General features: G+C 42.8%; 1 protein-coding gene across 1 annotated transcript; it reads right to left on the bottom strand.

The window, feature by feature from the left end:
- Positions 1 to 710: 710 nt before the first annotated feature.
- Positions 711 to 8,363, bottom strand: LOC106608983 (uncharacterized). Its single transcript, XM_014207281.3, has 7 exons — positions 8,226 to 8,363; positions 6,182 to 7,371; positions 5,579 to 5,770; positions 4,536 to 4,634; positions 4,059 to 4,185; positions 3,087 to 3,302; positions 711 to 2,566 (listed from the first exon to the last, which is right to left on the bottom strand). The coding sequence occupies exons 2-7, from the start codon at positions 7,367 to 7,369 to the stop codon at positions 2,523 to 2,525; spliced, it is 1,866 nt and encodes a 621-aa protein (XP_014062756.3). The 5' UTR covers positions 7,370 to 7,371; positions 8,226 to 8,363; the 3' UTR covers positions 711 to 2,522.
- Positions 8,364 to 20,398: the final 12,035 nt, after the last annotated feature.

Genomic DNA, 20,398 nt, shown 5'->3' with positions numbered 1-20,398 from the left:
AGCTGACCCTGGTGCTAGAGGGGGTACACAGCTGGAGGTTGAATGTTTGGACTATAAATAATTTGGGATCCACTGATCTAATGCTGTTGAGCCCGTTGATTATTACTTAATTCAACCAGTAGGTGGCCGTGTCGAACAGTCATGTTGAAAAATCACTTGATATTTTTTACTTGTGTGTGTTTTTCCAGGCCTGTTGATACTGTTGATCTGCTCAAACCTCTTCTACCAACCTGAAACCTGGTGTGCTACCAAAGGAGTGCTCTACAGCCAAGTTAAACATTGAACCAGCTTCATATTCTCTGTATCGTGAGCAATTTGTGTTTTTTTTTTTTTATATACGGTAGTCTGGGCTGTTTATTCAAATGTATGTGTATCTTTTCTCCTGTCAAAGAGTATTTTTTTGAAGAATTGCTTTTATTTGTTGAAATGTACATATAACACAAAACAAACATCATAAACTATACCAATAATATACCATTCCAATACCAGAGTATACTTCTCAATGCTAATGTTAAAACTGTAATATATGTTTTTGTGTTCTGAAAATATGATTTATAAGGATGTTTAACACATGCTCTTTATCTAATGTTTGAGGCCCTTGCTCTACTAGGAGCTGAAAGGAATACGTTAAGTCAAGTACCTGACATAAAACAGTGTTTTGGTTTTGGTTGCTTCCAATGCTGAGCCAATGAAGTGAAGAGGTGTAAAAATTATATTTTGGGGTATTTTATTCATGAATAGAGATGTATATTTAACTGCCAAAATAATGGAAATGTTTGAGTAAATGAGGAATAGAAAGTGCATGGAAAGCAGGTGCTTCCACACAGGTGTCGTTCCTGAGTTAATTAAACAGTTAACGTCCCATCATGCTTAGGGTCATGTATAAAAATGCTGGGCAAACCATTATTTTGGCAAACATGGCTATGCACCCATGGGGTGACAATGCCCCATCCACTGTGCACGAGTGGTCACTGAATGGTTTGATGAGCATGAAAACGATGTAAACCATATGCCATGGCCATTTCAGTCACGAGATCGCAACCCAATTGAACACTTATAGGATAATCTGGAGCGGCGATTTCCACTAACATCAACAAAACACCAAATTATGGAATTTCTCATGGAAGAATGGTGTCGAATCCCTCCAATAGAGCTCCAGAAATTTGTAGAATATATGCAAAGTTTAATTGAAGCTGTTCTGGCTTGTGGTGACCTAATGACCTATTAAGACACTTTATGTTGGTGTTTCCTTTATTTTGGCACTTACCTGTAGGCAGCTCTTCATTCATTCATTCATTCATTCATTCATTCATTCATTCATTCATTCATTCATCGATACTATACTAATATTATTTGTAAAGCACTTTTCATATATTGTGTTGAAATTGCTACAGTCTATGTGTATTTATATATTTTGTTGTAAGTTCGTTGTTTATGCTTTTTAAATGTTATGCTTTTGGTTCCAAACATGGCCACCTTTACCAACTGTCTGATGACACACCCTACAAAAGACATGACTCATACAACAGTATGCAATCCGAACTAACCCTGAGTGATTCTGTGTCAGCTTTTGAGTGTACAGTACATTAAAAGTTGTCAGTTTGAGTATCAACATTAAGCAAATATACCCATGAAAGGGTAAAAACGTTGTTGTTTAAAAAAAAAAATGTATACAAATATTTCCATAATTGCACATTAAAACATATTTCATTTAAAAGGGTCATCAGGAAGAACAGTTCACCATCCAGTGGCTTCATTATTGGACAGACACACAAGCTCGCACGCACACACACATTTCTGCCAACTTGTGGTGTCATCTATGAGAATGTGTGCCAACACTCAAGACAAATATTTAAACACACACTCACACCAACATAAAACCACATCAGCAAAGAGAAAATAAATAGATTCTAAATGTATAGGGGATGACATGGGAAATACCAACCTCATGTTCATCATCTGAAGCAACACCCGAACCAACATCAAACACCTGGAAACCATGTATTTGATACTATTCCACTCATGCCGCTCCAGCCGTTACCATGAGCCCGTCTTCCCCAATTAAGGTGCCACCAACCTCCTGAGACATAAATATATGTGAAAACGGCGGGTTCGACGTTTTGTGGTCAACAAAATAGAAGAAGACGTGTTGATGTTGATGTTAGGAGTGGTGCTGGAGATGATGAATATGAGGTTGAAATTGTGAAAATGTTAGCATTGGGCCTTGTATCACCGGATTCATTCTGTACGCTATCGTCTTACTACCCCCAACTAGAAAGTGTTTCACTATGTATGTTGAATAACATGCATTTCGAAGCATATAACTTCAGATCTTACATGGCCTTTTAACCCAGTACCAGTGCGTCTGAAAAGGCACCCTACGGTATTCAAAACATAGTGAAAGTAGTGCACTATGTAGGGAATAGGGTGTCATTTGGGGATGCAGCCTGGCCAGTGTCAGAGGCAGTAAAGGTATGGATGCAGGATTTCTGAGTTCTTGGTGTGTCACCTTCAGATCATCATTACAGCACCATCATACCTAGCACACCAAGCAGGATCAGCAGAGCTGCGAAGGAGAGAGAGAGAGGAAGATTGGTTGTCTACTCAAGATTATATGGGATATTATGAGATATGGTACTACGGTAACACTTTTTGAGTCATTTAGCAGACGCTCTTATCCAGAGCGACTTACAGTAGTGAATGCATACATTTCATTTTTTTTTTTTCATTTCATACATTTTTTTCGTACTTGGCCCCCCGTGGGAATCGAACCCACAACCCTGGCGTTGCAAACACCATGCTCTACCAACTGAGCTACGGGGAAGGCTTTATAATAACTTCCATGAATATACCGTTATAAATGGTCATACATGTTTATAAATGCTTTATCAATTAATATAAATAATTTATTGATAAATGATATTAATTGTTTAGAAATGACACAAGTGCTCATGACTTGTAGTGCTTTCAATCCTTAGAAATGGTTAGACATTTTTACAAATATTGAAATACTAACATTTAATCAATCATGTTATCAGTTATTATTATAAAGTGTTAGCAGTAGCTTTTTCCAATGGGGTTGTTACCTTGAGACAGGGTGTGCTGCAGGCCCAAGGCGTGGCTGGAGGCAGTGGTGGGAGTAGCAGTAGTGCTGGAAGTAGCAGTAGTGGTGGAAGTGTTAGTTGTGGAGGAAGTAGAATTAGTGGGAGTGGCGTTCAAAGAGTTGATCACAGTACTGTTGGGGTTAGCCAGGTTCACGGCTGCATTGCTGACCAGGAAAACCTGAGGAGTACCCAGGGTTCCTGGGGGAGGAGAAAAAGATGAGCAAGAGAGAGAGACAGAATGTCACGTTCTGACCAGTAAAGGGGTTATTTGTTCTTATAGTTTGGTCAGGACGTGGCAGGGGGTATTTGTTTTATGTGGTTCAGGGTGTGTTTGTGTATGTGTTCATGTAGAGGGGGTATTTGGTTTATATGGTTCGGGGTGGTTGTGTATGTAGAGGGGTATTTGATTTATTAGTCCAGGGTTTTGGTTATTGTTCTATGTTAGTTTATTTCTATGTTCAGTCTAGTCGTTTGTATTTCTATGTTTAGCTAATTGGTGTTGGGGCCTTCAGTTGGAGGCAGCTGTCTATCGTTGCCTCTGATTTAAGGTCCTATAAATAGGAATGTGTTTATCATGGGATTTTGTGGGAGATTGTTTCTTGTTTTGCTGTGTGCCTGACGAGACTGTCTAGTTCGTTTGTTTTTGTATACGTTGTTTGTGTTTTCCTTCTTCACTAAAAAAAAGAAGATGAGTATACATTTTCCCGCTGTGTTTTGGTCTACACCCTATGACACCTGTGACACAGAAAGAGTTAGATGGCCCAGAAATAGGGGATACAATGTCCACAGGGTGTTTGGAGGTGTAGGGTGAAGTTGCTCGTATACGCTGATCTGGGGTCAGTTGAGCATTTCCCCCACTAACCGTTAAGGTTGGGATTGGGGAAGAGGAAGCTGATCCTAGGTCTGTATCTAGAGGAAGCTTCTCCCTGGAGCGTGTTTGGATGAGTGCCTCACCGTTAATTACGGTCCCGTTGGAAACGGAGAGGACGAAGCTGGTGCCAGTGTTCCTGGGGAGAGTAGCAGAGAAGGTGCACTGGATGATCTGACCTTTGACTGAGCCCTTCACAGAGTCAACAGGCAGCTACACAACACAAGAGTTACAATGTTATTAGTCAAAATGGACATTAGCCAAATGTCAGTAGGCCTAGAATTAGTCAGCTACATTGTTATTCTCCATGGCCTTGTCCCAAATGGCACCCATGTGTATATGCAGCATTGGGATCAAATTGAACTTAAATAACAACTCAGAAAATGTTTTAATTCAAGTTCATGAATTACTCTTACTCTTGGCTCTAAATCTTGTTCAACTCAAAAAAATCATTGGGTGAATATCAGTTAACTGCTGGAATTTGCCTGAAATCAAACCTAGCTCCTGAAAGGCGTTCCAGGAAGGCAGAAGTGAAACAATTGTTTCTGATTGGTTCAACTCACCGTGCCAGTGACAGTCAGAACTTTATTTAGGAGGAGAGTGGTGAAGAACTTCACAGTGCCATTGTTGTTGGCACACACGTAGGTGGTGTCATTAACGCCCTACAGAGGAGAGGGAGAGGATGAATTCAAATAACTAGAAATAAATAATATATCTTTTTTAAAGTCATTAACTAAATATCAATCTCAACACCCCAAATTTACAAAATCCAGAATTTCCTGAAGTTAAATAAGTGACCTGTGTGTCAATCTAAGTAACAGAATAAAAAAAGTAGCATCAAAATCTGTCCGTTTTTGCATGAGCTGCTTCTCTATCCACTGCATCCGCCTATGTCGGCCTTCCACATCTGCGGTGGAAGGTGGCCGAACTACATTACAACGTTGTCAGACCATGAGACATCCCAAAAATCGGTCTATTCACGAAAACATCTGTAGCGTTCAAACTAATATGGCCGCTCTATGGAAAGATGAGACTCTCAAGAACACAATAGTGTTCTCGGTTTTGCTCTACGACCCCCACGAGACTCGTCTGAAATTGGTACCGCCGATGTGCCAATTTCTGTCTATAGCGTCCGAACCGTTTGGGCTACAAACTAATATAACCCCGCTATGGAAAGGGAAGATTCTCACGAACACAATGGTATTCTCCGTTTTGTTCTACAAGTGTCATGGGTCTTGTCTGAAGGTAACTGGTACCTGTAAAAAGAAACTAATGGAAGTATGGAGGTAGTTTTGTGAAAACAAAAAAAAGGGTTAAACATGTGTCCAAAAAACACAAATATTTCATTAGCTTTCTTATATCTCCAAGATAGAAACCTTATGATTTATTTTTTGACTGTTGTGCCTTTTTTTTATTTGCCTACTGGGGTCATAACATTTCAAATGAAATAACTAAATGAGACATGGTATGACCATCTTAAAACAATGTCATATGTTAGCTTAGTAGACTTTTAGATGTTAAAATTACTTTCCTCCAATCACAAATCACAACTCACTTTTCCTGGGTATTCTAAAATGTATCCTAATTTCAAGGCAGTTTTCCATACCTGTGTGGTGTTTTTGGACAAGCCTACAGCGATGTAGCCTCTGGACTCTCCTTGTAGCTGGAGGGAGAAAGTCTGTCCCGAGGACTGCTGCGTGGAGACGAAGAAACATGAACCAGCTATGGCCGGCTCACAGTCTGATGGCTCAGCAGCACAGAACTGAGTCTTTCCACAATCCGCCCTTGAGATGCTTTGCTGTGTATGAAGAGTCCCTCATTAGTTGCTGTTGTGTTTGTCATTCATTTTAGCTTAAAGGGTCAATATGCAATTGGTAGACAATTTTTTTTATTTTTAAATCAATGATATTGATTCTTGACGAATATCAAGAATAAAGCTTGTTTTACTCCATTGTTTGCCTCATTGCTGTAAAATGCGTTTTTTGGGCTTTCAAAAAGGCCTACATGAATGCTATGTGAGATAGTGTAATTGAAACTCCCAAACAGGCACTCTATTGCTTGATCTACTTCCTGTTTACATGTCAGTCTGTGAGGTTTATTGTTGAGGAAAGAAAGAGATAAGATTAGAGAGGAAAAACAGAAAGAGTGAGAGAAAATTGTTTTTTTTTTGTAGTCTGAGACTGTGAGACATGTAGCCTAGGCAACTCACCGTGAGAATTGAGACGGTGGTGTTGATAACAGTGGGGGCTATTGCCGTGTTGGGTGTCATTGTCGGTTTGGGTGCCATTGTAGTGGTGGGTGCCATTGTAGCATTGGGTGTCATTGTGGCGTTGGGTGCCATTGTAGTGGTGGGTGCCATTGTAGCGGTGGGTGCCATTGTGGCATTGGGTGCCATTGTAGTGGTGGGTACCATTGTAGCATTGGTTGTCATTGTCGGTTTGGGTGCCATTGTAGTGGTGGGTGCCACTGTGGCGTTGGGTGCCATTGTAGTGGTGGGTGCCATTGTAGCGTTGGGTGCCATTGTAGTGGTGGGTGCCATTGTAGCGTTGGGTGCCACTGTGGCGTTGGGTGCCATTGTAGTGGTGGGTGCCATTGTAGCGTTGGGTGCCATTGTGGCGGTGGGTGCCATTGTAGCGTTGGTTGTCATTGTCGGTTTGGGTGCCATTGTAGCGGTGGGTGCCATTGTAGCGTTGGGTGCCATTGTGGCGGTGGGTGCCATTGTGGCGGTGGGTGCCATTGTGGCGGTGGGTGCCATTGTGGCGGTGGGTGCCATTGTAGCGTTGGGTGCCATTGTGGCGGTGGGTGCCATTGTGGCGGTGGGTGCCATTGTGGCGGTGGGTGCCATTGTGGCGTTGGGTGCCACTGTGGCGTTGGGTGCCATTGTGGCGGTGGGTGCCACTGTGGCGGTGGGTGCCACTGTGGCGGTGGGTGCCACTGTGGCGGTGGGTGCCATTGTGGCGGTGGGTGCCATTGTAGTGGTGGGTGCCACTGTGGCGTTGGGTGCCACTGTAGCGGTGGGTGCCATTGTAGCGTTGGGTGCCATTGTGGCGGTGGGTGCCATTGTAGCGTTGGGTGCCATTGTGGCGGTGGGTGCCATTGTGGCGGTGGGTGCCACTGTGGCGGTGGGTGCCATTGTGGCGGTGGGTGCCATTGTGGCGGTGGGTGCCATTGTGGCGTTGGGTGCCACTGTGGCGTTGGGTGCCATTGTGGTGGTGGGTGCCATTGTGGCGTTGGGTGACATTGTGGCGGTGGGTGCCATTGTGGCGGTGGGTGCCATTGTGGCATTGGGTGCCATAGTGGCGTTCAGAGCCATTGAAAAGTTCTGTGCCTCGGTTCCCATCGCCATGCACGCCATTACCATGATGACTGCGATCATTAGTCTGCTGCTATTGTCCATTCCTGATACAGTAACAGAGATCCAGGCGATTAGGATATGTAATAATAATATAATATTAACAATAATGAATAACAAGGACAGCTACAATTAAACATTTACAAGTGTTATCATCAACAGTCAGATGCATTGCACCATCATGTTGATCATGATACTAAACCTATTTCAAAAGCTTTGAGATGTATTCATGGGAATATAAAATGATCATACCAGTTTGAATAAAGACATTAACATACATTGGTCATTAAAGATCCCATGGCACTTATCATAAGGATAGGGGTGTTAACCCCAGTGGCAAATTTTCTTGCCCGCATACAATCATGGCAACCTAACCATTCCCAGCTTCCAATAGGCTCATTCACCCCCCCCCCCCCCCCCCCCCCCGTAACTATTCCCGAGGTCGTTGCTGTAAATGAGAATGTGTTCTCAGTCAACTCAACTGCTAAAATAAGGGTTAAATAAAAAGAAAAGAAAATACCAGTGAATAAACATAGGCCTGCCATTATTGTGGTGATTGGTAATTAATTGTTAATATCATGGGTGGTGAATTTGACAACAACAAAACACTGCATAGTGAATGGGTAAGCTTGTTGAATTAAGACTAGACTGTTATTATTTTTACATTATTAATTAGTAGCCTAGATCCACGAATTAAATTAAATAATGTGACAAAAACAACGAAAAACGTCCGTAGGCTATTCCAGGGAGAAAAGGTTAATAAGTTATAATCTGATAGTGTTTATACAACTAACCAGCTCCAAATAAATCAAGAAACGTAATAGAATTTGATTTTAAAACAAAGAATGAGTTGTTGTTTTAAAACATCCACATGATTAGATAAAAGTGCTGGAAACTTTACCTGTGATTTTGAGACTTGCAAGATTCCGTGAGGTAAAAAGCGTCGCACCACACCTTGAACAAGTTGTGCTCACAGCTACTGTAAATCCAGCTTTACTATTTAAACAGTGGCATCGAGAAAGAGATACTCTCAATCACCCGCTATTTAAACAGCATTTGCGAGGGGAGGAGGGACAAAGGATGGAGAAACCTGCTTCTCTCCTCAGGTGCTGCCTTTCGGGGAGGGTGTACTGAGTGGAAACAATTGTTGGACATACGCCTGATACTCAGACAATAGATTGTGTCGAGTCACTGCACCCTTTTCATGGATCCGATTTCTTCTATTCCCTTGCGTATTAAATATGCTGGGAAATTATATTGCAAAGAAAAATAAAAAATAATAATACAATGAAGTTAGATACAATAGATACAATTTAGGCCTAAATATAATCCACTGCTAACTCCAAATAACATTTTAATTGTATTTTTACTGATTCTATGATTAATTCCAGGTAAATAACTGTGTCATTCAGATCTGGCTCAGTTTGATTGAGCATTCAACATTACACAGTGGAGGGCAGTCTTTTGAGTACAGTCTTGATTGTGTCAAGTGGCCAAAAGGGTTAGACACCAGTTTTTGTGAAGGAAAAAAAAAATACGCTGGCTTTAGTTTCAATGGCCCAAATTAATACATTTAATTTGTCTGAAGATGACACAAGTTTATGTATGTGTCACAGGCGTCGTATTGATGAGACCAAGACGCAGTGTGTTGAATGTGCATCTTTTACTTTATTTAAACTTTTTAAGGTATAGGGGGCAGTATTTTCATTTTCGGATGAAAAGCGTGCCCAGAGTAAACTGCCTAATACTTGGGCCCAGAGTCAAATATTTGCATATTATTAGTAGATTTGGATAGAAAACACTGAAGTTTCTAAAACTGTTTGAATGATGTCTGTGAGTATAACAGAACTCATATGGCAGGCAAAAACCTGAGAAAAATCCAACCAGGAAGTGGGAAATCTGATGCTTGTAGTCTTTTCAAGTCATTGCCTATCTAACACATAGTGACTTAGGGTTCATTTTGCACTTCCTAAGGCTTCCACTAGATGTCAACAGTCTTTAGAGCCTTGTTTCAGGATTTTGCAGTGAACAAAGAGCGAACAAGAAGGCCGGGAAGTTGGTGACTCAGAAAATGACATGCCTTCAGTGGCGCGCATTCACGTGAGAGTTAACTGTGTTCCATACCATTTTTCAAGACATTGGAATCGTCCGGTTGGAATATTATTGAAGTTTAATGTTAACCTGTTGGGGATAGGGGGCAGTATTTGCACGACCGGATAAAAAACATACCCGATTTAATCTGGTTACTACTCCTGCCCAGTAACTAGAATATGCATATAATTGATTGATTTGGATAGAAACCACCCTAAAGTTTCTAAAACTGTTTGAATGGTGTCTGTGAGTATAACAGAACTCATTTGGCAGGCCAAAACCTGAGAAGATTCCAAACAGGAAGTGCCCTCTCTGACCATTTCTTGGCCTTCTTTGCCATCTCTATCCAAAACAGGGCATCTCTGCTGTAACGTGACATTTTCTAACGCTCCCATAGGCTCTCAGAAGGCGCCAGAACGTTGAATGATGACTTTGCAGGCCATGGCTGAAAAACAGTAGCGCATTTGGTAAGTGGTCGATCTGAGAACAATGAGACTGGCGCACGCGTGCTCGAGACGACTCCATGTTTACATTTTCAGTCTTTGAACGAAAACAACGACTCCCAGTCGGAATATTATCGCTTTTTTACGAGAAAAATCTCATAAGAATTGATTTTAAACAGCGTTTGACATGCTTCGAAGTACGGTAATGGAATATTTTGACATTTTTTGTCACGAAACGAGCCGGGCGCATCACCCTTCTTTACCCTTCGGATAGTGTCTTGAACGCACGAACAAAACGCCGCTATTTGGATATAACTATGGATTATTTTGAACCAAACCAACATTTGTTATTGAAGTAGAAGTCCTGTGAGTGCATTCTGACGAAGAACAGCAAAGGTAATCCAATTTTTCTTATAGTAAATCTGAGTTTGGAGAGTACCAAACTTGGTGGGTGTCAAAATAGCTAGCCTGTGATGGCCGGGCTATCTACTCAGAATATTGCAAAATGTGCTTTCACCGAAAAGCTATTTTAAAATCGGACACCGCGATTGCATAAAGGAGTTCTGTATCTATAATTCTTAAAATGATTGTTATGTTTTTTGTGAACGTTTATCGTGAGTAATTTAGTAAATTCACCGTAAGTGTTCGGTGGGAATGCTAGTCACATGCTAGTCACATGCTAATGTAAAAAGCTGTTTTTTGATATAAATATGAACTTGATTGAACAAAACATGCATGTATTGTATAACATAATGTCCTAGGAGTGTCATCTGATGAAGATCATCAAAGGTTAGTGCTGCATTTAGCTGTGGTTTTGGTTTTTGTGACATTATATGCGAGCTTGAAAAATGGGTGTCTGATTATTTCTGGCTGTGTACTCTGCTGACATAATCTAATGTTTTGCTTTCGTTGTAAAGCCTTTTTGAAATCGGACAGTGTGGTTAGATTAACGAGAGTCTTGTCTTTAAAATGGTGTAAAATAGTAATATGTTTGAGAAATTGAAGTAATAGCATTTCTAAGGTATTTGAATATCGCGCCACGGGATTCCACTGGCTGTTGACTAGGGTGGGACGCAAACGTCCCACCTAGCCCATAGAGGTTAAATGGCACAGCCGTCCTTGGGACGTTCCCCTCAGGACTTGAGCAAATCCACGGATGTCTCTGCCGTCCCCACTGAGTATCATGACCTCCTGGAGGTTTTCAGTAAGGCACAGGCTACTTTCTTCCTCTGCACCGTCCTTATGATTGTGCCATTGATCTCTTCCCAGGCACCACACCCCCAGTGGTCATCTATATTCTCTATCCGGCCCAGAGACCAAGGCCATGGAAGAGTATATTGAGGAATCTCTGGCTACTGGAGGCATCCGTCCATCTGCATCTCCTGCCGGCACAGGGTTTTTCTTTGTGGAGAAGGACAATACCCTGAGTCTGTGCATTGACTACCGTGGTCTTAATGATATAACAATCAAGAATCGTTATCCCCTACCACTCATCTCCTCGGCCTTTGAACCTCTCCAGGGAGCCACCATTTTTTCCAAACTGAAACTTCAGAATGCCTACCACCTGGTTTGGATACGCGAAGGAGATGAATGGAAGACAGCCTTTAATACAGCCAGCGTACTGTCTCCCAAAGTACTGTTCACATGGTCTCCAGCGGTTGACAAAGCCTTCGTGGACCTGAAACATCGGTTCACCACAGCACCCATCCTCGTCCATCTGGATCCATCCCGTCAATTTGTGGTAAAGGTTGATGCTTCTGCTGTTGGAGTGGGGGCCATCCTGTCCCAGCGATCTGCACAGGACCAGAAGCCTCATCTTTGTGCCTTCCTGTCTCATCATCTCAGTCCGGCAGAGAGGAACTATGACGTTGGCAACAGAGAACTCCTGGCTGTCAAGTTGATGCTGGAGGAGTGGATGAAGGAGCGGAAGGAGCAAAATAGCCCTTTGTGGTCTGGACCGACCTTACAAATTTGGAATATCACCGTACAGCCAAGCGCCTTAATGCCAGGGAGGCCCGGTGGGCTTTATTGTTCACCAGATTCAACTTCACCATTTACTAACGCACAGGGTTCAAAAATGTGAAGCTGGACGCCCTCTTCCGCATATACAGTTCCTCTACCACACCCTCGGTCTCTGAAACCATTCTCCCTACCTCATGCCTTGCTGCTTCAGTGGATTGGGGTATTGAAACCTTGGGTCGCAAGGCCCAACGTTCCCAGCCTGAACCTGAAGGGGGCCAGGCTAACCGATTATTTGTTCCTAACTCAGTCCTATCCCGGGAACTGGAATGGGCTCATTCCTCAAGGCTGACCTGTCATCCAGGTTCCCGTCATACCCTAGCCTTCATCCGACAACGTTTCTGGTGGCCCACCGCGTGCACAGCTTGTGCTCAGAACAAGACTCCACGGCAAGCTCCTTCTGGCCTCCTTCAGCCACTACCTGTCCCTCATCGTCCCTGGTCCCATATCTCTCTGGACTTTGTCACTGGGCTCCCTTCATCTGATGGCAACACTGTCATTCTGACGGTAGTGGATCGATTCTCCAAGGCCGCCCATGTCATCCCTCTTCCCAAACTACCCTTTACCAAGGAGACGGCCCAGCTTATGGTGCAGCACGTCTTCCGGATCCATGGACTCCCGGTGGACATGGTCTCCGACCGGGGTCCTCAGTTCTCGTCACAGTTCTGGAAGGCATTCTGCGCCCTTATTGGGCCGTCGACCAGCCTGTCCCCTGGATTTCATCTCCAATCCAATGGCCAGTCTGAGCGAGCCAACCAGGACCTAGAAACCACTACCTGGAGCCGGCAACTGGTCTGGGTGGAGAAGGCCCGGAACACCCTTCCCTGTTCGGCCACAGGACTCTCTCCTTTTGAGTGCTCTTTGGGGTATCAACCTCCACTCTTCCCGGAACAAGAGCAGGAGGTCAGCGTACCCTCGGCTCAGATGTTTGTCCGCCGCTGTCGATGTACCTGGAGAAGAGCTCGGGGGGCAATTCTCAAGACCAACTCCAGGTATCGTCGACAAGTTGACCGTCGTCAGACCCCAGCTCCCCGCTACCGCATTGGACATGGCTTTCCACTCGGGACCTGCCCCTTCGGGTGGAGTCCCGCAAACTGTTCCCCTGTTTCATTGGTCCTTTTCCCATCTCTAGAGTCCTTAGTTCCACTGCTGTCCATCTTGTGTTACCCAGTACCCTCCATATTCACCCTACCTTCCATGTGTCTAGGATTAAACCCATGTCTCACAGTCCTTTGTCTTGTTTTCCCTCCCCCCGGGTCATCGATGACCAGCCAGAATATACGGTGAGATGCCCTTGAGGGTTCGACCATGGGGTAGGTGTTTCCAGTACCTGGTTGACTGGGAGGGTTATGGCCCGGAGGAGACGTGCTGAGTCCCTGCTAAAGACATCCTGGACCCGGCCCTCATTGCCGATTTTCAACGCCGACACCCCAGTCAGCCAGGTATGCGCCCAGGTAGGACACCCCTGGGGGGGGGGGGGGGGGGGGGGGGGGGGCTACTGTCACACCCTGATCTGTTTCACCTGTCGTTGTTGTGACTGCCTCCACCGCCTCCAGGTGTCGCTTGTTTTCCCCAGTGTATTTATCCCTGTGTTTCCTGTCGCTCTGTGCCAGTTCGTCTTGTACGTCCAAATCAACCAGAGTGTTTTTCCCGTGCTCCTGCCTTCAATAATCTCTTTTTGCTAGTCCTCCTGATAAACCCGATGGTCACTCTGACAGAGCTCTAGAGTTCCTCTGTAGAGATCGGCGAACGTTCCAGAAGGACAACCATCTCTGCAGCACTCCACCAAACAGGCCTTTCTGGTAGAGTGGCCAGACTGAAGCCACTCCTCAGTAAAAGGCACAAGATTCTCTGGTCTGATGAAACCAAGATTGAACTCTTTGGCCTGAATGCCAAAGAGAAACCTGGCACCATTCCTACAGTGAAGCATGGTGGTGGCAGCATCATACTGTGGGGATGTTTTTCAGCGGCAGGGACTGGGAGACTAGTCAGGATCAAGGCAAAGATGAACGGAGAAAAGTACAGGGAGATCCTTGACAAAAACCTGCTCCAGAGCACTCAGGACCTCAGATTGGGGCAAAGGTTCACCTTCCAAGAGGACAATGACGACAAAGCCTATTCCCCCTCAGAAAACGAAAAAGATTTGGCATTGGTCCTGAGATCCGCATAAGGTTCTACAGCTGCAACATCGAGAGCATCCTAACTCGTTGCATCACTGCCTGGTACGGCAATTGCTCTGCCTCTGACCGCAAGGCACTACAGAGGGTAGTGCGTACGGCCCAGTACATCACTGGGGCTAAGCTGCCTGCCATCCAGGACCTCTACACCAGGCGGTGTCAGAGGAAGGCCCTAAAAATTGTCAAAGACCCCAGCCACCCCAGTCATAGACTGTTCTCTCTACTACCACATGGCAAGCGGTACCGGAGTGCCAAGTCTAGGACAAAAAGGCTTCTCAACAGTTTTTACCCCCAAGACATTAGACTCCTGAACAGGTAATCAAAGGGCTATCCGGACTATTTGCATTGTGTGCCCCCCCCACATTGACTAACCGGGCTATCTGCATTGTGTCCCACCACCCACCACCCGCCAACCCCTCTTTTACGCTACTACTACTCTCTGTTCATCATATATGCATAGTCACTTTAACTATATCTACATGTACATACTACCTCAATCAGCCGGACTAACCGGTGTCTGTATGTAGCCTCGCTACTTTTATAGCCTCGCTACTGTATATAGCCTGTCTTTTCACTGTTGTTTATTTCTTTACTTACCTATTGTTCACCAAATACCTTTATTGCGCTACTGGTTAGAGCCTGTAAGTAAGCATTTTACTGTAAGGTCTACACCTGTTGTATTTGGCGCACGTGACAAATAAACTTTGATTTGATTTGAAGCAAACAGCCAAGATAACGCAGGATTGGCTTTGGGACAAGTGAATATCCTTGAGTGGCCAAGCCAGAGCCCGGATCGAACATCTCTAGTGAAACATGAAAATAGCTGTGCAGCAACGCTCCCCATTCAACCTGACAGAGCTTGAGAGGATCTGCAAAGAAGAATGGGAGAAACTCCTCAAATACATGTGTGCCAAGCTTGTGGCATCATACCCAAGAAGACTTGATTCTGTAATCGCTGCCAAACATGCTTCAAAAAAATACTGAGTAAAGGGTCTGAATACTTATGTAAATGTGATATATTTTTTATAGATATTTTTTATACATTTTCAAAAATGTCTAAAAGCCTGTTTTTGCTTTGTCATCATGGAGTATGATGTATAGATTGATGAGGGGGGAAAAACAACTTAATCCCCTTTCAGAATAAGGCTGTAATATAACAAAATGTGGAAAAAGCCAAGGGGTCTGAATACTTTCCAAATGCACTGTATTTTGTATTAGTTGTTGACACTGACGTGGATCATTTTGCCCAACCATTCTGGTGTCACTTTGTGTGTTTGACAAGACAAATGTCATGTGAGACACACGCACACACACACACTAACTGGTCCATCCATTGGAAAACGCCCAGTCGATCTCCTAGCTGCATTGTCTGAACTTCACTGTTGTGTTATTTGGTAGATCCTCCTCACAACCCCCTAACTAAGCTATAGTTACTGTAGTTAACTGTCATTAGAGTAGAAGAATAGACATGGTAAATTGAGTGTCCTTGTTGCTACCAATAGACAGAGACCTTAGATTCCACAGACCAGACAGACAGAGGGCATACTATAAGTTTAGAGAACTTGAATTAAACTTTTTGTTGTTGTTGAAATTATATGGTTTCTTATATTATTACATCATCAAACATGACTCATTGCTCAATATCACTTCATTCTCCAAAACATCTCATATCAACATCTTATCTAAAGTGAACTGGAATGTCACATCAGTAGCGTGCATACCTACCTAAGATATGCATTGTGTCTCTCATTTGTCATTTCCTATAAACAGGTGATTCCCTCACTTGACAATCTGATGTGAGTGAAAGTGAGTCGTTGTGCAAGCGTAATATAAAGAAAGTGAAGTTATTTCAACGCTATTAAGAACAAAAGGACACTGATACAGACAATAGAGGCAATCACAGCAAGTGTCAGTAATTCACTGTAAGTAGCGTTAAGAAATCTTTCCACACACATACTGTACTACTCCAGTTGTATTTCAGCTGGCATGGCAATACGGTACTGTGGCGACTTTTAATCTGCTATTGTGACATCCAGAAACTGAACAGTAGTCACGCACACTCACATGTGACACAGTATGTACATGCTTACAAACAAACTAATGTGCACACAAAAATGTGGACTTTTAATCTGCTATTGCACCATAAGTTGTGTTATGTGTACAGGTGCACAAACTCACTGATACGTACATACACATTATCATAGTGTAAACACACTTAACAGAGACCATGCACAAAACTAAATGGACAAAACATTATGAACACCTGCTCTTTCCTTGACGTGACGCCTGGTCAATCCAGGTTAAAGCTATGATTCCCTATTGATGTCGCTTGTTAAATCCACTTCAATCAGTGTAGATGAAGGAGAGGAGACAGGTTAAAGAAGGATTTTTAAGCCTTGAGACAATCTAGACATTGATTGTTTATGTGTGCTATTCGGAGGGTGAATAGACAAGGCTATAGATTTAAGTGCCTTTAAACAGGGTATGGTAGTAGGTGCTAGGGACACCGGTTTGAGTGTGTCAAGAACTGCAAGGCTAGGGTTTTCACTCTGAACAGTTTCCTGTGTGTATCAAGAATGGTCCGCCACCTAAAGGACATCCAGCCAACTTGACACAACTGTGGGAAGCATTGGAGTCAACATGTGGAATACTTTTGACACCTTGTAGAGTCTGAGGGCAAAATGGGGTGCAACTCAACATTAAGAAGGTGATCCTAATGTATTGTACACTCAGTGTATATGCAGGCAAACACCAACACCATCGCATGTCCACTTTCATTTCCATACCATGGCATGCTCTGACCAAGTACAGTTAAAGTCGGAGGTTAACATACAGTTAGGTTGGAGTCATTAAAACTCGTTTTTCAACCACTCCACAAATTTCTTGTTAACAAACTATAGTTTTCGGAAGTCGGTTAGGACATCTACTTTGTGCATGACACAAGCCATTTTTCCAACAATTGTTTACAGACAGATTATTTCACTTATAATTCACTGTATCACAATTCCAGTGGGTCAGAAGTTTACATACACTAAGTTGACTGTGCCTTTTAACAGCTTGGAAAATTCCAGAAAATCATGTCATGGCTTTAGATGCTTCTGATAGGCTAATTTACATAATTTGAGTCAATTGGAGGTGTACCTGTGGATGTATTTCAAGGCCTACCTTCAAACTCAGTGCCTCTTTGCTTGACATGATGGGAAAATCAAAAGATATCAGCCAAGACCTCAGAAAATAAATTGTAGACCTCCACAAGTCTGGTTCATCCTTGGGAGCAATTTCCAAAAGCCTGAAGGTACCACGTTCATCTGTACAAACAATAGTATGCAAGTATAAACACCATGGGACCACGCAGCCATCATACCGCTCAGGAAGGAGACACGTTCTGTCTCCTAGAGATGAACGTACTTTGGTGTGAAAAGTGCAAGTCAATCCCAGAACAATAGCAAAGGACCTTGTGAAGATGCTGGAGGAAACAGGTACAAAAGTATCTATATCCACAGTAACCTGAAGGGCCGCTCAGCAAGGAAGAAGCCACTGCTCCGAAACCGCCATTTAAAAAGCCAGACTACGGTTTGCAACTGCACATGGGGACAAAGATCGTACTTTTTGGAGAAATGTCTTCTGGTCAGATGAAACAAAAATATAACTGTTTGGCCATAATGACCTTCGTTATGTTTGGAGGAAAAAGGGGGAGGCTTGCAAGCCGAAGAACACCATCCCAACCATGAAGCACGGGGGCGGCAGCATCATGTTGTCGGGGTGCCCTGCTGCAGGAGGGACTAGTGCACTTCACAAAATAGATGGCATCATGAGGCAGGAAAATTATGTGGATATATTGAAGCACCATCTCAAGACATCAGTCAGGAAGTTAAAGCTTGGTTGCAAATAGGTCTTCCAAATGGACAATGACCCCAAGCATACTTCCAAAGTTGTGGCAAAATGGCTTAAGGACAACAAAGTAAATGTATTGGAGTGGCCATCACAAAGCTCTGACCTCACTCCTATAGAAAATTAGTGGGCAGAACTGAAAAAGTGTGTGCTAGCAAGGAGGCCTACAAACCTGACTCAGTTACACCAGGTCTGTCAGGAGGAATGGGCCTAAATTCACCCAACTTATTGTGGGAAGCTTGTGGAAGGCTACCCAAAATGTTTGACCCAAGTTAAACAATTTAAAAGCAATGCTACCAAATACTAATTGAGTGTATGTAAACTTCTGACCCACTGAGAATGTGATGAAATAAATAAAATCTGAAATAAATCATGCTCTCTACTATTATTCTGACATTTCACATTCTTAAAATAAAGTGGTGATCCTAACTGACCTAAGACAGCACATTTTTACAAGGATTACATGTCAGGAATTGTGAAAAACTGAGTTTAAATGTATTTGGCTAAGGTGTATGTAAACTTCCGACTTCAACTGTATATTAGACGTGATGGTATGACTGTGTGTGATAGTATGACTGACATAGTGTGATGGTATGACAGAGCTGTGATGTAATGTCTATGAGGTAAGGAGATCTACATGGGAAGGTAAGGTCAAATAGGGAGGGAACCACTGCACAAAAGCCGTCCATACAGTAGGAACCCCAAGCCTAGTTAAAATACCGACCTGAAAGGGTTGGGTTTGTACAAACATTATGGTGGGAGCCGTGCTCTCACGTATCCAATTATATACCAGCGATGGAAGTTGGGAAGGAAGAATTAATTTAGGACCACAATGAACTTGAAGAAAGTGGAACATTTATACAGTAGCAGTAAAAGTGGCATACATATTTAAGATGCAGGGCATGACAGATTTCTCACACACACACACACACACACCTCAAGTCTCATGATCTTATTTGCAAGGGTAAAACCAACTCCGCACGCACTAACACATGCACACACACACACACACACTCTGACAACACATAACTTTAGCTTGATAACAGTATGTAAAGTCAAATCATATTTATTGTCCATCTCTTTTGAGAAAACAGACCATTTCCACACATCCGTGTGACTAAGGAGGAGTGTTTTCCTTTCAGATGTCACCAAACAGAAGGACAGCATGAGGTTGTTCAAACCTGTCTATCTGCTTTGAGTGGGTACAGTGTCATTCTTATCCAGAATAACTAATATAGAGTAGCTTTCCTAGACAGTCCTAAATTGGAGTTTGAGATTGTGAGTATTTGAGCCAATAAGTGGTTAAACTAGTGGAAATTCTGATGGACAGAAAAACAGGAAACTTAAGAGCACTGTTAAAAACAGGTTACCCAAGGCATTCTGAAGAATTTTAAGCGTAATCAGCAGTAGAAACAATAACAAAGCCCACTCCAGCCCCTGGTTCCATAAAAAGCAGAGGGATGGGGCTGGAGAAATGTAACCACTCTCAAATTCATAAACAGAGCTATGGATGCAAGGTCTGACCATCCGTGATATCAAAATTATAGTTTGAAGCATGTTTTGAAGCTTTGTTTAGATTTTCTTTGTGTTAAGGGAATTTTGAATCCCAATGACAATAATTAACTATCAATAAGCTTTGACTAATCCCCAAGGTTTGTAAGACTCTGGGTTAAGAATAATCAGGCAAGGACTCAGCTTTCTGCAAAAGGTCTGTACTGTTTATTCAGAGAACGTTCTAAAGTCAAAAATTAGGACTCAGTCCTTTTATAATACACACCTACATTCCTACCTTTAGACCACTCCCTTCTCAAACAACCAGTACTTTTCCACTAACCACAAAGAACCATAAAAGTTGTCACATTCTTCAAGGCTTTCACCTCCACCCCCCGTTTGGACCCTCTTGGTTTGAAACCCTCTAATGGTTTTCTATTACCTACTCTACAACTTCACTCTGTTTACATCCCTACTAAAGGATATAACATCAAAGTATTACAATCCTAACCGATCTACCCATATCCTGGTTTTATCTTCCCATGAATCTCAAACATATCACCCTATCCTATAATTTCCTAACCCATACAAATTATTCTAACACTTTGTTTAGAAACATTGGAGTAAAATAAGCTTATATTTTGGATTCTGATGGGGCACAACAGTTGAACTGAGCTCATGAGGCATTTATAAGTTATATTCTTCATGAATCAATTGGTAAATATATTCCATTTATAAGTCCAAAAATGTATTGTGCCTTTAATCCTCCTGTTGTGTTAGTTTCTTGTGAATTAATTTTGTGTTCCTGGTCCAAAATGGCCACCCCATTATAGCTGATTATAAATCCATAATAATACATATATTATCACCTAATGTTGTGTTAGATCTATTTATCGACTTACGTTCTTGTGAACATTACAAGTTTTGAACTTCTATTTGCTATTTATGGCCTGTAGGCCTCA

The sequence above is a fragment of the Salmo salar genome, chromosome 07, assembly GCF_965601325.2.
Source record: "Salmo salar chromosome 07, fSalSal1, whole genome shotgun sequence".
Classification (NCBI taxonomy): domain Eukaryota; kingdom Metazoa; phylum Chordata; class Actinopteri; order Salmoniformes; family Salmonidae; genus Salmo; species Salmo salar.
This window is presented reverse-complemented; position numbering and strand designations above follow the sequence as displayed.

What these genes read in the sequence shown, in the direction of transcription:
- LOC106608983 (XM_014207281.3), bottom strand. Translation starts at nt 7,369, where the DNA reads ATGGACAATAGCAGCAGACTAATGATCGCAGTCATCATGGTAATGGCG. An exon ending in TGTCCAAAAACACCACACAG is followed by an intron (nt 4,635 to 5,578) that starts GTATGGAAAACT and finishes TCTCCTCTGTAG; the next exon opens with GGCGTTAATGACACCACCTA. An exon ending in TTCTGACTGTCACTGGCACG is followed by an intron (nt 4,186 to 4,535) that starts GTGAGTTGAACC and finishes TGTGTTGTGTAG; the next exon opens with CTGCCTGTTGACTCTGTGAA.